General features: G+C 34.4%; 1 protein-coding gene and 1 pseudogene across 1 annotated transcript in view; one reads left to right on the forward strand and one right to left on the reverse strand.

Moving 5' to 3' along the window:
- The window catches only part of AKAP7 (A-kinase anchoring protein 7), a 296,088-nt gene that overhangs the window by 226,003 nt on the left and 52,239 nt on the right, over nucleotides 1-17,846 (forward strand). Inside the window, exon 12 of the mRNA XM_074190040.1 lies at nucleotides 10,676-10,823. Within this exon, the coding sequence (XP_074046141.1) occupies nucleotides 10,676-10,823 (148 nt within the window). The remainder of the gene's footprint in view (nucleotides 1-10,675; nucleotides 10,824-17,846) is intronic.
- LOC141487878 (transcription factor A, mitochondrial pseudogene) lies at nucleotides 1,324-2,051 on the reverse strand (annotated as a pseudogene).

Below are 17,846 nucleotides of genomic sequence, written 5' to 3' on the forward strand. Positions count from 1 at the left end.
TTATTTTCTTTCTAACAGTAGAAGCAGATACCTCACTGAAATACACTGGTTTCTTTCCTACTTTAAGACTCTTCAGTGCTCTAGGGTAAACTAGATCCACTAGTTTGTGTCATCTGCCTACATTTAGTCTACCTGGTGTCTCAAACCTTGGAGTTACATACTGTGCCGCCTACCTCTCTTCCCCAGGATATTCTGTCTCCCTTCTTCTGCTGACACTGAGTGCCTGAGAAGATGACAGTGTTATGAACTCAAGTAGAGAACTTGAGAGGAGATGATTTTTTTTTCAGTCCATGAACATTTATTAAGGATCTTCATAGGCTAAGCACTGTGTTAAGCATTGGGATGAAAGAAAGGCAAAAAGCAGTCTCTGTTTTCAGGAATCTCATAGTGTTATGGTGAAGACATAAAATCAACTATATCCAACAAAATAAATTGGAGATAATCACCAGAAGGAACATCTCCTATAGAAAGTGGGCTCTTAGCTGTAACTTAATAAAAGCCAGGAGGTGGAGATGAGAATGGGAGACTAACAAGGAGATCATGTAGACAGTGAGGTATAAGATTCAAAAGGTAGGTGGGGGCTTATGAAGGACTTTGAATACAAATAGAGAATTTCTATTCAATCTTTGAGACACAAGCCACTAGTATTTTTTTTTTTGATATAAACACAAATGTGCACAGAGTTGGCATAATCTTTTTACTTTACAAAAAAAAAGGATGGATGGAAACATTTACAAATATCCTTCAGTAGTTTTTTTAAAAAAAGTCATAAATGAAATCAGCAATTCTATGTGTGTCTACTTGTCATCTCTGAATACTACATAAGCTAGTATTGCCTAGGAATTAGAACCTGCCTAGGTATTGAAATTTACCTAGGCCAGTTAAAAATACACTACAATGATAGTTTACACCACTGTGCCTTTTATAATTTAAGACAATTTGAGAAAAGCAAATACTTATTTCCTCATTAGGAAACAAGACTACTTTCTTGTCATCATCTAGTATCAAAAATATTTCACAGTTTGATTTACCTTTAGCCAAGGGTAAAATTAAACTCTCCTATACCTAGATGAATTTTTTTGGCATTCAGTAGTTCCAAAAGCAAATTCTGTCTGAACGTCGACTGAGTATATACCAGCAGAGTATCCATAACTAGGTGCTAATAAAAAATATGTCAGCATACTGGCTGAAGTCTGTGCCTTAACAAAAAGAGATCAATATAAAATGTCACCAACATCATTCTTGGAAATTTTGCCAGTCTGATATAGTGAAACCTGCTTGGTTCCTTCAGTATTTATCATATTCATTATGAAGATGCAAACATCAATAGATTTCTTGAAGGTGTTTTCCAATTTTGGCTTTTAGCTTTCTAAAATGTAAAAGATCTTCTCTTCCAATTTCAAGCATTTTTTCTTCCCACGATTTAATTTCATTTGCATAACGAATTTTAGCATCTTGAGCAAGCTGCATGAATACCTGCTTCCAAGATAATGACAGAGCTTTCCACTCTTCATTTAAAACCTTCATCATCTCCTGTGATGAAAGTCCTTTTGCTTCCTTAAAGTGTTCAGAAATAAAAAATATTATAACCTGAACGAGGTTTTTTGGGCTTTACAAAGACAGTTAACTCCCTTTTTTTCTTTATTATTTCTTTTCTACCCTTTTTTTGACGCTTTTCTTCTTTCAAACTTTTTTCCTCCTCAGTATTAAGCTCTGCTTTATATTTAGAGACCTCCTCTTTGTATACTTTAAAATCTGCCTTGGTGGCCTCTTCATATACTTTCTTCCGTGATTCTGGAAGCTCCCTCCGAGCTTCAGCAAGCATCTTTATTATATCTTTGCTTATTTTCTTTTGCTTTTCAAAATCTGGATTTTGTTCTTTGAATAAGGGTCGGTTTGTTCCATTGTAAAACAAATGTATGCAGTCAAAGGCTTCTTTGGAGCATTAGATAAAGTACAGTCTTTCATAAACCATTCCAATCCACAGAGAGCACTGGGCAGGGCGGCTCCAGCAGCCCCCGGGCCCTCAGCGCCCCAGCCCTGGCAGCCATGGCCCCTGCCCCGCTCCCGTCCTCCCGCGGCCCGCAGGGGCTCCGAGCAAGCTGGGGTCCGACTGAGAGCAGCCTCCAGGCCCCGCCGCCAAGCCACTAGTATTTATTGAATTGGCATGTGTGTAATATGGTCATACTTGTGGTTTCAAAAAAAATCAGTTTGATAGCTGAAGGGAGGATGGACTAGAGCAGTGGAGACATTTGAGGCAGGGAGAGGAACCAGTAGGCTATTTAGAGTAATTCCAGTGTTTGGGGATGAGGGCCTGTTCCAGGGTGGTGGCAGTATCAGGAGAGATATACAAATATATAAATATATAAATGTAAGAGAAGTTACAAAGTTAAGATCTGCTGTATCTCACAACAGTTTGAATATGGAGGATAAGGTAGAGGAGGGAATCTCCTACACCTAAGGTTTCTAGACTGGGCTACTGAGAATATGGTAGTGTCCTGGATGATAATAGGGAAGTTTAGAAATAGAGGAAAATTTGGGGGAAAAGTATAATGAATTTAGTTTTGGACATGTTGATATTAAGATGATTGTGGTAACTGACTCTTCATGATGCCATTTGGGGTTTTCTTGGCTAAGATACTAAAGTGATTTGCTATTTCCTTTTTCAGCTTATTTTTACAGGTGAGGAAATAAGGCAAACAAGTTTAAGTGATTTGCCCAGGGTCACACAGCTAATTAATGTCTTAGGCCAGTTTTGAACTCAGAAAATGAGTCTTTCTGACATCAGGCCCAGCACTCAATCTATTGTGCCTTGTAGTTGTCCCTCAGATGTCTAGGTAGCTGGTAATGTTAAAGAGAGAGGTTGAAGAGGAAACAAGTAGAGGGAAGCAGCCCTTTTCTTTTTTTGTTGAAATTGAACAATGAAAAAAAGGATTATAATTTAAAAGGGTGAAATATGGAGAAGTTCATATTATTTTTAATTTCAAGTAGACAGAGAAGGGCAAGCCAGAAAAAAATTGAATATTAGAGACAAAAAAAAATGGATTTAAAGTTTCCAGAGACAGTAGCATTGGTTATGAAAGAGGAAATCAACTTTGGCAAGGATGATGTATCTCCTCAGAGACTAGAGAGAAGGAAAAAAGGGAGCATGAGGAACTTCATTTTGGATAGTCTCAATTAAATTTGGTAACATGGGTATTTACTTAGAGCAAAGTAGCTGATGATGAAATGGGGGGGGCTTGAAAAGAAATGAGGCTTGGAACAGCTAGCTCACTACTAAAAATGATCTTGATTCTTAGTATCTGTGTGACAATGCATAATTCACCTAATATCTCCCAACCTCAGTTTCTCATCTATAAAATGGGGATAATAATAGCATCTGTCCAACAGGTTGTTTTTAAGAAGCACCCTTTCTCCCTCCCCATCACCTCCCTTCACCGTCAGCCTCTTTTTTATTCCTCGTTTTTTTCCTTTTTCCTTTGTTTCATGTCTCATATATGGAGAAGTGAGATAATTATGCATTTCTATTCTATATTATTGTTTTGATAAATTACAAGTACCATTCAGAAGACATCAAAATGGTACCAACCTAATGATAATAAAGAACTTGTGAAAAAAAAGTTGAAATGTCAACAGAAAAATAGAAAAGATTTTCTTCAGATTAGGTGGAGATATTTTATTGTATATAATCTTTTTTTAATTTAAATTTATTTTTATTAAAGATATTATTTGAGTTTTACATTTTCCCCCATCTTGCTTCCCTCCCCCCTCCCCCCCCACAGAGAGCACTCTGTCAGTCTTTACTTTGTTTCCATGTTGTACCTTGATCCAAATTGGGTGTGATGAGAGAGAAATCACATCCTTGAAGAGAAGTCTAAGAGGTAACAAGATCAGACAATAAGCTATCTGTTTTTTTTTTTCTAAATTAAAGGGAATAGTCCTTGCACTTTGTTCAAACTCCACAGCTCCTTATCTGGATACAGCTGGGTATTCTCCTTTGCAGACAGCCCAAAATTGTTCCCAATTGTTGCCTTGATGGAATGAGCAAGTCCTTCAAGGTTGAACATCACTCCCATGTTGCTGTTAGGGTGTGCAGTGTTTTTCTGGTTCTGCTTATCTCACTCAGCATCAGTTCATGCAAATCCCCCCAGGTTTCCCTGAAATCCCGTCCCTCCTGGTTTCTAATAGAACAATAGTGTTCCATGACATACATATACCACAGTTTGCTAAGCCATTCCCCAGTTGAAGGACATTTACTGGATTTCCAATTCTTTGCCACCACAAACAGGGCTGCTGTAAATATTTTTGTACAACTAATGTTTTTACCCTTTTTCCTCATCTCTTCAGGGTATAGACCCAGTAGTGGTATTGCTGGGTCAAAGTATTGTATATAGTCTTGAATTGAATGTGTATATGATTTACTTAAGCTCCATCATTATTGATCATAAACAGATGTGTGAGCTTTTTAAACCATTTTATAAAAATTAGTTTTTTTGCTATATCTTCACTCATGTGATACTTTGTCTTACAAAAATCAAATAAAATTAAATGTGTTTTTGTTTCAAATTTTGATGAATATATTTAAGGCTCAAAATGTCTTAGCAGCAGCTGTCTGAAATTATGAAATCAAAATGAGTATCACTGGGCTGATTTGGATGGTGTTCTCTCATGTGTACATAATGTAACAGCTTTGACTTCAACAAATTTTCACAGGAAATTAAAAATCCTTTATATAGACTTGCACAACAGAGGGATAAAAATAATGGAAGGCTAAAAGCAAAGGCCCTGGAGATACTGACTACAAATTATCAAAGCTTAATATTAGGGATAGAAAAGGTGTTTTTTCATGGTAACATGGATTTATAGCTAGAAGGAGCTTTAGACTATGTAGACTCATCCCTCATTATGTAGCTGAGGAATGTGAGGCTCAGAGAGCTTAAATGATTTGTCCATGGATCACACAAGTAATGTCTGAGAAAGAATTTGAATCCAGGGTTTATTTGTACTTTCATTAAAGAATTTTTGTTTATCAATAATTGAGTTAAAATTGATCTAATGAAAGAATTCCCTGAAAGACATTCTCTGATTCCCCTCTTCATGATCTTTGTCATTGTTTCCTATTGGTTGAGAGAATTTCTTTACCAAAAAGGAGTTTCCTATGCCAATGAAATCTTAGATCTGGATGTATCACCATTGTTGTCATCATTGTCATCATCAATTTAATGATCAAGTTACTCTAAAGAGTGTTAGATGCTTGTAGTTCTTAGTTTCTTGAATAATATCGTAGAGCTTTAGGCAGCTTTTGATGCAATTGATGCTTCTCACTGCTCTGTGACAGAAATTGACTATCAGGAATAAATCTTTATTCAGATGGATTAATAGAAGCAGTATTTTTAATAATCTATTTCATTTTTAGTTTCTTTCTCTTTGAGTAAGTTTATTGATTTTTTTGATTCCCTGTCTAATCTCATATATTTCATTTCAGCTAAGTCATACATAATTGATAAGCTTCAGTCACCTTGAGCAAAATAATAAAATACATTAGAACAAGTGATCTTTGTTAGGCTAACAAAATTTCACCAGCATTATAAGAGATTATCTCTCTAGCTTTTTTAGCTATAAAATTGGTCTTAGATGGACAGATTGTGTGCTTGGGGAAATTTTAGCAACATTAGAGAACTATATAAAAATTGAATCTTTCTTAAATTGCCAAGTAATACTTTTGAATTTTGGGAAACCCTGTAATTGGGCACAATTTTCTGTGAAAGTAATGTATTTCCTTGACCTCAAAACAAAGCTCTTAGTAATGGAATTTAAGTACATGCTAATATTATTTTGTGATATCAGACATAGTTTGTGCTTCACTTCAGAAAATGCAAATCCTGGCTTAATCTTAGATAATTATTACAGAGGTTTTCTTTTAGGTAAATTTATACTCATTATCTCCAGAAATCTTATTTCTTCTTGAATCATACAACTCCAAGTCTTGTCTGTAAATTATGGTTTCAATAACCATACCAATTCATTCCTTAATAATATGGCATTCATGTATGAAAGTAGATTGAAAATATTTGACCTCTCCCTTCCCAAAAATTGATTTAATAAGAGAAACATATTTGAATCACTGTAATGAGGTTATCCTATTCTTTACTTTTCCTGATTTATTTTAAAATTGAGAATTTGGGGGTCGAAGGAAAGATCTGAGGTTGATATATCATAGCCAAAATGGAAATAAGAACTTTCCACTTAATGCTGCCACTTCATTTCTTAACTATTTGTAATTAAATCACTATTCCCTAGCACTCACCAGAAACTGTCTTCTTAAAGTGTATCTCCCTAATCATTTCTTTTTCTACATTCTTACCTTCCTTGTTTTCTACTACATTAGTTACTGTTGATCTCCCCTTCCTTTTTTTGTTTTTAACAGGCATTTCTATTTATTTATTTTGTCATTTGCAGATACAAAGTGCTATGCAATATAAATATATGTGGCATAACAAAGAAAGTATTTTAGTTCATAACTAATTGTCATTAGTTCATAACTATTGTTATTACATGCCTGCTTAACTAGATTTTGAAAAGACCCCTTCCTTTTTTGAAAATCTTATTTGAATGTTATATATTCCTGATTTCCTTTGTATCTTTCTTACTCTGCTTTTTTCAGTCTTTTTTGTCTCTTCTTCCTTATTCTGATTCTTTCTCACAGAATTCTTTTCTTTAGTTCCTACTCTTTTTATCTCTATGCTTCCTCCCTCAATCTCATGCATTTCCATGATCTTATCTTATATGTAGATAATAAATAAAATATTTATTTTCTAACTCTAATCTCTTTATTATTTCAACCCCACTTTTCTAGTATTTGTTGATCTTAGTATGTTTTGAAAATGTGCTGATCCTTTGTGTTTTGCAGAAATATTGATACTTGATGATAATATATAATTTACAAAATTAATTATGATGATGATTAAGATGATGCTAATAATGATCCTGATAATGACATATAGTGTCTTGTGGCTTACAAAATACTTTGTACAAAAATGATGTTTTTATAGAACATTATCCAAACTCATCCTCACAATTCTGAGAGATGAGTTTATATATCTTTATTTTACAGATGAGAATACAGAGATTTTTGGGATGTTTAAGTGACTTGCTCAAGGTAACAGTATTTATGGGGGAATTTAAATCTAAATTTTCTTGCTTCAGGTACTTCCTGATGTCCAGTTCTTAAATATAACATTCTATCCTTAAAAAAAAGTGCATTTATAAAAAAATAGTATTAAAGGAGTCTTTTCATTCTTTTTAAAGGGATCCACAGAATATCAAGAAAGGTAGGTTTAAGTTTAGTTGTAAAATGTCCAACAGAGGAGTTTGTATTTGGTGCTAGAAGTAATGGGGGATCACTGGAATTTATTGAGTAGGGGAGTGTTGTAATGAGACCTGTCCTTTGGGAATTTCAATTTTATAGCTTTCTAGTTACAAAGGACATATTAGAAAGGGGAGAGATTTGAAACAGGGTGGTCAATTAGGAGTCTATCGCAATAATTCAAGTACTTGGTAGCTGTGTGAACAGAGAGAAGGGATGTAACTAAGAGATATATAGGTATAATCAGCAAGATTTGATAGGGAGTTAGTTACATCAGACAAATGAGAATGAGGAGTTTAGGAAAACTGATATTACAAAGCTGAATGTTTGGAAGGATAGCAGAGTTCTTGGGGATAAAAAGTGGTAGTTTAGAAAATAGGTTGGCTTTGGGGAGAATAACAAGTTCTGTTTTTGACACATTGAATTTGAGATGTCTGGAACATTAAGTTCAAAATGTCTAATAGGCAATTTAGCAGCACTAAAATTCAGGAAAGACACTGAGATTAGATATGTAGATTTGGGTGTCATCTCCATAGAGACAATAATTAAGGTCACAAAGAAAGACACTGTAGGACAGAAATGTCAAATATATAGCCTTGCTATGTGATTCATAACAAGTTCAGCCTGAACCAAATAAAAATGTAATTGAAAAATATTTAACAAAATAAATAAAAATATAATGGAATATAAATAATGTTATTATGATGTTTTTAAGTCAATATGTAGTCCACAAGAATTTTTCTGTATACTTTACTGATCTCTATTTCTATTTGAGTTAAATAGCCCTGCTATGGGGTGGGGGGAAGAAATCCCATTAATCCAAGTGAGAGATGTTGAGGGTCCAGATGAGGTGGTGAGAAGCGAACAGATATATGAGATGGATAACATGACCATGACTGCAAATAATGCTTTTTTTCCCTTCCCTTGAAACACCCCCCCAATCTTCTTAAGATTGTATTGTTTCTAGTGTGGTTTCTTTGTGTATTTGATTTGGTCCATCTGCTCTTCCCAGTTGTATTTTCTTACATGATGTTTCCATTTCCTTATGTAACACATCAGGTACCAAGATGCTGAGTCCAAATTGACTGGTTGTACTGTTATTAATGGTGAAAATAAGTTAGAGAAATGATGACAAATGTACTTCATTTATTTGTTGGAATTGTTAATGAAAAAAACATGAATGACTGATTTTTTTACCTGGATTTGTTATTCCATTCAGGTAGGAATCTTACTGTGAGGGATTTCTTCTACCAATGCTGCCCTGCTGTTCCTTCTCAGTGAAGTAGTTTTAGGGAGTTGTCTGGTGATATTGAAAAGTTAAATGGTTATCTCAGGATCACTCAGTCATTAAGTGTCAGAGGTGGAATTTAAGTTCAGGTCTTTATTACACCCTAGGTCAGCTCATTATGCCATTATGCCTGTCTCTCATTCATTTAGCTTGAATGATTAAAATTATAAAATCATAGGAACTGAATTTCTTGCCTTGTTAGTTTTTAAACTTATGCACCAAATGGAAGCATAATATAACAAAATAAAATATAAGTAAATCTAAATCCTAATGTTTATTTCTTCATGCTCACTAGCCTGGAATTTCTTGATATTAATAAAGAGTCTGGTAAATAATGGAATAATGGTTAGTAAGGGACCAAGGGAAAGTCAGGGCATCTCGAAGGTGAGCAATTGATGGGCTGTAGAAGTTCACAGCCCACTTCTTCCCTCTCTACTGCCTCTGGTTTTCTTTTTACTCTCCTCATCCAGAGACCCAGGAACTCAAGAAAATAATTGGGTCTCCTTGAAAATCTTAATTTCCTTGTTAGCCTCTATCTGAAAGGTTGCTTCAAAAGGTTTTTTTTTAAATTCACCTCACTCCCACCAATCCAAATCAACACATCAGGCAAGTAGTAGTGAACAAGTTCTCCTTTTGAGCTCTGGAGGGTGCTCCAAGGCCACATTGAAGAGGGGGAAGTATCCAGCAGACTCCCTTTCCAGATTATTTTATGGTATGACTGCAGACTCAGCTGACCTCCACCTAGAGATAAACTTCATTTTGTAACTCAGCAATATCAGTGTGTATAGAAAATGTGTATTTGAAATATCCTCATGGGGCATCTTAGGGAAGTCAGTAAACCCATTCTGCACAGCAGAGTCTGTTTATTCAGCTTTTTTTCTAGACACATGCTGTTTTGAGACTGTGGGCCAGAGTATATATAGAGAGAGCTATTATCTCTCATGTTGAGCTGTATATCAGAAGAGCCCAAAATGTCTTCCATAAACTTTCCAACAGCTCATTCTCCAGTCTATGAGAGTGGAAATAAGATGATTTGGAAGAAAACTGGATTTGTGAGATTTTCCTTATATTTGAATAAAATTTTGTTGTTCATATTTCAGTCATGTGTGACTCTTCATGACCCCATTTGGGGTTTTCTTGGCAAAGATACTAGAATAGTTTGTTGTTTTCTTCACCAGTTCATTTTACAGATGAGGAAACTGGGGTCAATAAAGTTAGTTGATTTGCCCAGTGGGATCACACATCTGTTAAATATCTGAGGCCAAATTTGAACTTAGAAAGATGAGTCTTTCTGATGCCAGGCCTGGTACTCTATCCCATGTGCCACCTTTCTGTCCTCTGAATAAAATACATTCAAATTATCTTCAAATTTCTTATGTTAATTGATTTAACTAAAATATTTAAAATAATATATATTTCATAGAAGAATCATTTCTCTATTGTAGAATGCCAATGTACAGATTTTTAAAAAAACCTTAAGTGTCTGATTATTATAATTGAAACTTAATATTCCACCATTAACATTAGGTTCACACCACCAAATTTCAACTTGATATGTGTTAGTGTTAATGAGATTTTCAGATATGTGAAAATCTTCATTGTTACCAAGATTCAGTAGTAATGATAATCACTTCCATTGTACACCCAGGCAGGCACAATACATTGTCCCCTACCCACTCTGAAATGTGCAAATTTATAAATATATCTACATTTTTTCACCTTGGATAGGCAGTTGTAAATATTCATATAAAAAGATGTTTTGAGGTGACTAGGTGGCTAAGTGGATAAAGCACCGGCCCTGGAGTCAGGAGTACCTGAGTTCAAATCCGGACTCAGAAACTTAATAATTACCTAGCTGTGTGGCCTTGGGCAAGCCACTTAACCCCATTTGCCAAGCAAAAGTCTAAAAAAAAAGATGTTTCTATATATTTGTGTTCATAATATTTTTGTATGGATATGTGTATATATGAACTGGCTGCCTGATGAAATGACTGAACAGTGTTTTGTTTTTCTCTTTCAAGGGAATGAAAAAAATAGACCCTGACCTCTACAAACAATTTGCAGACCACAGATTTGGAGAAGAATCATTGTACCGAATAGACCTTTGCTCCATGCTGAAGAAAAAGCAAAGCAATGGCTACTATCACTGTGAATCTTCCATTGTGATTGGTGAGTTCAATTGAGTTTCTTTTTTTCTTTCTTCTTCTCAGATTTTGTGGTTGGCATCAGTCATTAGTGATAAATATTTAGAGCTTGTGAGATATGTGTTCACTAAACCTTCTCACATGTAATGTTTTAGCAATAACACATGAACATTTATTGAGTTTTTATGGGTTAAGATTTTTAGTGCTTATGGTTTTCACCCTAGGGTGTAGAATCTAGGATTGCCCAAAAGAAGCCATAACATTATGAGTAAATATTCATTTGTATTAGATTTGTCCATTTTAACAAGACTGTTATAAAAGCTTTTACTAGAGAAGTCTTTCCCAGTATTGCCTCCCATACTACATATTTTCATATTTTATTTTGAAAGAGGCAGTGTTTGAATATATTTAATAGAAATAGCATTGTCCAAATTAGAATTTCACTGTGAGAAAAAATGAAAATGTCTTCTTAAGTTGAAAACTGTTTCTCTGTTTGCTCCTAAAATTTCTTCTCAGGAAAATTACGTCTTTGAACAAATTATTCTAAGAATTTATTGGTCTAAGAAAAAGTATTTTAGGAAGAATCTCAACAATTTTGTGTTTTTGTGAAAAGTGCTTATATTAGAGGGGTATCCTTTAATTAGAAGAGTTATTTTCTACATCTTAAAGCATGAATAACATTAAAGGAAACAAATCTGCTGAAATTTAACTCCCATCTTTAACTCCAAGGATACTGATTATTATTATTATTTTTAATGAGAACTTGTTTGGTTAATTTTCATTAAAGTGATATGACGAGATTCAAAGAAGATTCACTCTTGCCTGAGAACTCTAAAATTTTCAAGCTAAGATAAATCTTCTCCTGAAAAGACAACTTGAAGGAAACCTAAAAATTTATCCTGAAAAAATAGAAGTCTGAACTTATTAAAAATTTGAAAAATATCTAAGAAATAATGCTTTGTTTCCAGATTTGCAATAGCCAGTATACTTAAGAGAACCATCATCATATCTTTCTCCCCATAGCATGGATATCATAAACTAGAGATTCCACAAGTAATCTAAATTTTCTACTCTACAATATTTAATAATACAAATGCTTGAAGTCAGAAACTCTAAATTAAAATCTTAGATAACAACATGATGAATCAAATAATAGTCTACTGGTAAATAACTCCTCATTTAGCTGTTTGAGTGTTCCATGTAGTTTAAACTATCACTGATCTTTGAATTAACAGACAATTTCTGGTTTTGATAGGGCATACTTTATAGTGAGAAAATGCCCTCCCAAGTATACTAGACAAGCAAAATTGCCCTTATTGCTTTGGCATCCTAGATTGGTTGTAATCTAATTCAGCCTCTATTTCTTGGAGTTTGAATGACACTGAAACTTCCACTGAGACTTTTAAGACCTTATAACATTTATATTCAGGCTTTCTCATTAGGAAAAGAGAAATCAATTGTTATTTTGGATCAAGGTCTAGAATGTTCTCCTTCATTGGAAAAGATATAAAATACCATGTCAGATGAGATGAGGGCACTGAAGTAGAATTCAGGAAACAAAGCAGTAATGAAATTTGCAAAATGGAATGATGGTAATAAGGGCAGAAGTGGAACCAGAAGCCAGATAAGCAAAACAAAACAAAAAAAAAAAACCAAAAAACTAATTGAACACAGGTACCAGTAGACTCTCCAAGGTAGGAATTATCAACTCCACAAAAAGAATCAACAATTAGGAAATCCACAGAGGCTGAAAGAAGAAGAGTTGATGAACAGATAGCTTGCACCAGCAACAAAGGAAGGATGAAGAAACTAAATCAACATACTCATCCTGATAAGAATCAGTGTTGAGCAAGCATGCCCTAAAGACCTCTGACAGGTGAAAAATTGAAAATGGCTACCTGGATAGTGATTATTGGAGGTGAAAAAGAAGCATATAATTCTCTGATAGGAGCATTTCTGGAAGAGATGATCTTCTAATATATTTTGTTTCTCTACTGGTTGTTTATAAATTATATAATCACATACTTTCCCAAACTTACATAGGATGACAGATGTCATAAGGGTTCTATCTAAATGATCTAGTGACTGAATTGTCTTGAATAGGTTAGCAGGAAAATATTGATATCATCATTAGGACCTTAAGAGGTATCAATATGTACATAAGTGTCTTTTGGCTAGGTAAGACAGATGGTTCTATGAGTGGTATATAGAGTATATGTTTTACAGTGATATAGAAATATTGCTATCCCTAAGTAAGTAAAAACATCAGGCACATGTATTATCCTGTATTGAAGATGTTAGAAACACGCTTGACATAGTTAAACATCAACAGTTTATTGTAGCAAGAACTTAGAGAAATCCTAAGATTTTGACCAGAAATGGGCTCTACTGCTCAAAGGGTCAAAGTGAGAAGGCTTTTACAAAATTAGTATGATACAATTCCTTCAGCCCCTCCCTTTCAAGAGTTGGATTGGTCTAACTCTCTTCTGGGTTACAATCTTTCTGATACACCTTTCCTTAATATATTCCTTTCTCCTCTTCATGCATCCAATATTATGTAAATGAAGCTTACTTTTATGAGGGCTGTACAAAGTAATATGTAATATATAATAAACCTTACTAAGTTATTGTTAAGTTAGGACCAGCTCCCCCTTTATTCCTCTCCCCACCCCCACCTCCCTGTCTTTGTTAAATCTTTTCTAACTGTAAACTTAACTTCTTTATTTGACCTTGTCTAGTCCTGAAATGTGTCTCCAAGCATTTATGAAAAGTTAATTCTTACATCATCCTGACCTTGTCTGACTCATGAATAGATGATTCTCACCAAATAGTTGTAGGAACTCAAACCGTTCATTGCTTATATCATCCTGACCTTATCTATCTAATGGTTAGGTGTGCTGGTGTGGAAACTTGGCTTTTTATTGCTTACAATTTCAACAACATTGAAATGAAATTTACTTTGTAATGGTGACAGTTGCTTCCAAATAACATGGGTAAGTACTAACTTAGAAACTATCTCATTCTGTTCAGTTCTTTTTCCTGAAGTTATCTTTTCTAGGCCATCACAACTATTGTTTTTGCTCCTGTTTTGATTTTCACAGAACATGATTATTTAGGACTGTTTTATACATATAATTTTTTTCCAAGTTTAAGAGAAGGCATTTATTTGGGGGGAATAAAACTCCTCAAGGGCTGACTGGCCTCCCTAAAGGGAGACAGCAACTTAACTGAGGAGAGAGTGAGCTTTTAAAGGGTAAAGATGAGGTAATTAATAAGGTAATTAGAGAAATGTAGATGGAGAAGTGATAACTCAGAAACTTAATTCTTACAGTCTAAGACAGGGATTTATTGTTTTGTTGGCAGGGATTTTGTCTTGTGCCTGGGGACTAGAAATTTTCTGATTCCTTGCCAGGGGTCCTTCAATGAGGTTCAATGATCCCCCCGCCCTCCACCCAGGAGTAGGAACACTTTCATTTAGGAGAGAGGAATAAGGTCTCAAATTCTGTAACTGCTTCAGGCTGACAAGGATTGTAGAGATGTCTCTGCTTCCTTGGAAGGGCTATGATTTAAATAGAATGAATGGGGAATGTAGGAGATACAGAGAAGTCCCTATAGGGTTATAGCTGTTCTGGGCTATCATCTGGAATTTAATAGAACTCATCCTACAAGATATAATCCTAGTGAGCAGATTCAAAGTGCATGGGGTCACACATCAAAAGAAGGAAAGAAAAAGATGAATGATGCTTTGACAAAATTAAAGAGACCAGTCCCCTTTGCTAAGTGGATCTTACAAATAGAAGGTGCACAAGGGAAGGGGGTGACAGCAAAGCAAATTCAGATCTGTTCCTCTAGAACTATCCTATGCAGTCTTGTGGGTCAGGTATTCTCAGAGCAGGTCTCCAGATCAAGTCCCTTGGAGAAATTTTATTCTCTGCTAAAAGAACATCTTAACACAATTTTTTTCTTGCAAATAACCAATTGGCTAATTGACATGTTGATATACAGAAAACACAGATAAACCCGTGTTTGTTTGTTTTTTTAACTTGGCATTATTCAGTTCTCCCGTATGGAAGGTGAGATTCCACTAAAAAATTAATATTAACTTCATTTATAACAAAAGGTTCAGGGATGGTGTTCATCAGAACCATTGACTTCTATGAAGACTGAAACTAACTAAGCCTTTCAGAAAAGCATTTTTTCCTGGGGCTATCCTCTATGACTATATTAGATTAAAAGTTACCTATATACCCTACTTATCTTATCTGCTTCCTAGTTTTCAGAAAGTCATTACTTTGTTTATGGATTTGATGTATAAGAAAGCATTGACAGAAATAAGTGCTATTCTAAGGTTTATTGTTTAGTTACTATTTAAGAAGGCAGATTACTTGAGGAAATCAGTCTGTACCTGTTTATTTAGTTCCAAAACATAAAAAAGGCAAACACTTTGAGTAGGAATAAGTAAAAATGCCATCTATGAACTAGAAAAGGATTTAAGGAAAATATGCAGCCATGGAAATAATGGAAAAACTAACAGATTGCCTTCTGTGGGGGCTGTGGGGAGGGAAAGTGAGATTAGGAGAAAAATTGTAAAATTCAAAATAAATAAATAAATTTAAAAACACACACAAAAGTAAAATGAAATAAATAAAAAAGAAAGAATATACATATTCAGTTCTTCAAGGTATTCCTTCCCAATGATAGGTAGAAATTACTATTATTTATAATTGGAAAACAAATAAAATATTTTTTTAAAATGTTCCTTCCCTTCAACTGAAAACATAATAAAAAAAACTCATTATAAACTTCTGTAATAAATAGAAAATGTCTATAGTAACCATGTCCAAAAATAATATTTGTCTCATTTAACCTTATGAGTCTTTTATATATTTTATCATTAGACTTCTGAAATTATGGTTGTTTATTATGCTGATAAGAAATCAACACAATAGAATTCTATCACAATTACGTACTTTTCATCCATTCCTCAATTTATGGGCGCCTCCTTATTCTTTGCCACCTTAAAGATCTATAAACATTTTTGTGCATTTTTAGAATCTGTTTTGCTTAGGACTATTCCTTTTCTTAATCTAGTCTTCCTCAAATTCCCCCTCCCTGCTTCTTCTGTTTCCCTTCTGTTTTGCTGTTTAGGAAAAATTATTTTTTTAGATGAAAATGTGTTTGTCAGTCACTAACCTTTTTTATGTATAAAGATATCTACTTGCATACCCTTATTATGTAAGATAATTTCCCCTAACCTTCTTTTCCTTTCCTGCTACCCATAGTGTATTCCTTTTCCCCTCTCAATTATTTTCTTAAGATCATCTTGTCCAAATAGAACTATTCCCAGGCCTGGTCTAATTGGATTCTTTGTACATTCCATAATGATGAAAGAAATCTGAAGGTACATAATGTATCATCAACTCATATTTGAATATAAGCAGCTTATCCTTGATTAGTCCTTTATGATTGCTTATTCATATTTAGTTTTTAATGTTTCTCTTCATTTCTGTATTTGAGCTTCAAAATTCCTACACAACTCTTATTTTTTTCCTCAGAAAAATTTTCAAGTCCTCTATTTTATTTAAAGGTTCATTTTTCACCCTAAAGCATTGTGATAAGATTTTCTGGATAAGATATTCTTTGTTGTAAACCCATATCCTTACCTTCTGGAATATTCCAATCTCTCCTTTATAGTGATGGTTGCTAAGTCATGTGTGATCCTGACTGCTTCCTCTCAATATTTGATTCTTTCTGTCTGTTTGCAGTGTTTTTACTTTCTTTGAGAAACTCTGAAGTTTTGCTACAGTATTTCTGGGAGTTTCATTTTGGGGTTTCCTTCATCAGCTGACCAATAGATTCTTTCTACTTTTATTTTGCCCCTGGTTCTAAGAGATTTGGTCAATTTTTTTTTAGGTTTTTTTTTTTTTTGCAAGGGAAATGGGGTTAAGTGACTTGCCCAAGGCCACACAGCTAGGTAATTATTAAGTGTCTGAGACCAGATTTGAACCCAGGTACTCCTGACTCCAGGGCCAGTGCTTTATCCACTGCACCACCTAGCCACCCCGGTCAATTTTCTTTTAAGATATTTTGAAATAGGATGGGTTTTTTTGGTCATGGAGTTCAGAAAGTCCAATAATTTTTAAATATTGTCTTTTCCTTCTGTTTTCCAGTTCAATTCTTTTTTTAACCATGAGATGCCTTACATTTTCTTTTGTTTTTTTTTCCAATTTTCTGACATTGTATTAAGATTTTTTGTTATTTCATGGTCATTGGTTTCTATTTGGTTCATTCTGATCTTTATGGAATTAGTTACTTGGGCAAAGTTTTATACCTCTTTTATCAAGCTGTTAATTCCCTTCTAATTCTCTCTTCTACAACACTCATTTCCCATTTTTGCCTAATGCATTCCCCACCAAGAATTCTTGACTTTTTGTCTAGACTTTAAGTCTTTTTTTGTAGGTAGGTGTTTTGTAGTAATTTTCTTCTGGGTTTCAGATCTGAACTTCCATACCACCATAATGAATTTTTATGGTGGTATTCTTTTCCAGCTTACTTCCTGACTTCAGACTTGATGTTAAGACTTGGCTCTGTAATATTTCTGGAGAAAAGGTCTAGGTTGGTCCTATTGCTGCTTTTGGTGGTTCTTAGAATGTTGTGTTATTCTAAGATCTCAGGGACAGATTGGGGAACCTGAAAGCTTTTAATGCTTCCAATGTGATCTGTTCATTGATGATAACTGATTGCTACCTATCCTGGTCTAAATTCTACAAATTCCTGACTTTGGTTTGGATTTGAGCAAGAGAATATTGCTACTGGCCTCACTACCCTTAAGCCAATGGAAAAACTCTTTGTATTCCTCTTTAGTCTTAGATTCCTGCCCTGGTTATTTTCCTGCAGGGTGGGCAAGATGTTAGAATAAGATTTATAACCTCTGGGGTACTTCTTTGAAGGAGAACATTCATTTCTTTAATTCATTTAGAAAAAATTTATCAAACACTTTCTATTTAATCACTAGATCTTGGACTTGGAGTAGAGCTATGAAGGTAAA

Source organism: Macrotis lagotis, chromosome 5 (assembly GCF_037893015.1).
Source record: "Macrotis lagotis isolate mMagLag1 chromosome 5, bilby.v1.9.chrom.fasta, whole genome shotgun sequence".
Classification (NCBI taxonomy): Eukaryota; Metazoa; Chordata; class Mammalia; order Peramelemorphia; family Peramelidae; genus Macrotis; species Macrotis lagotis.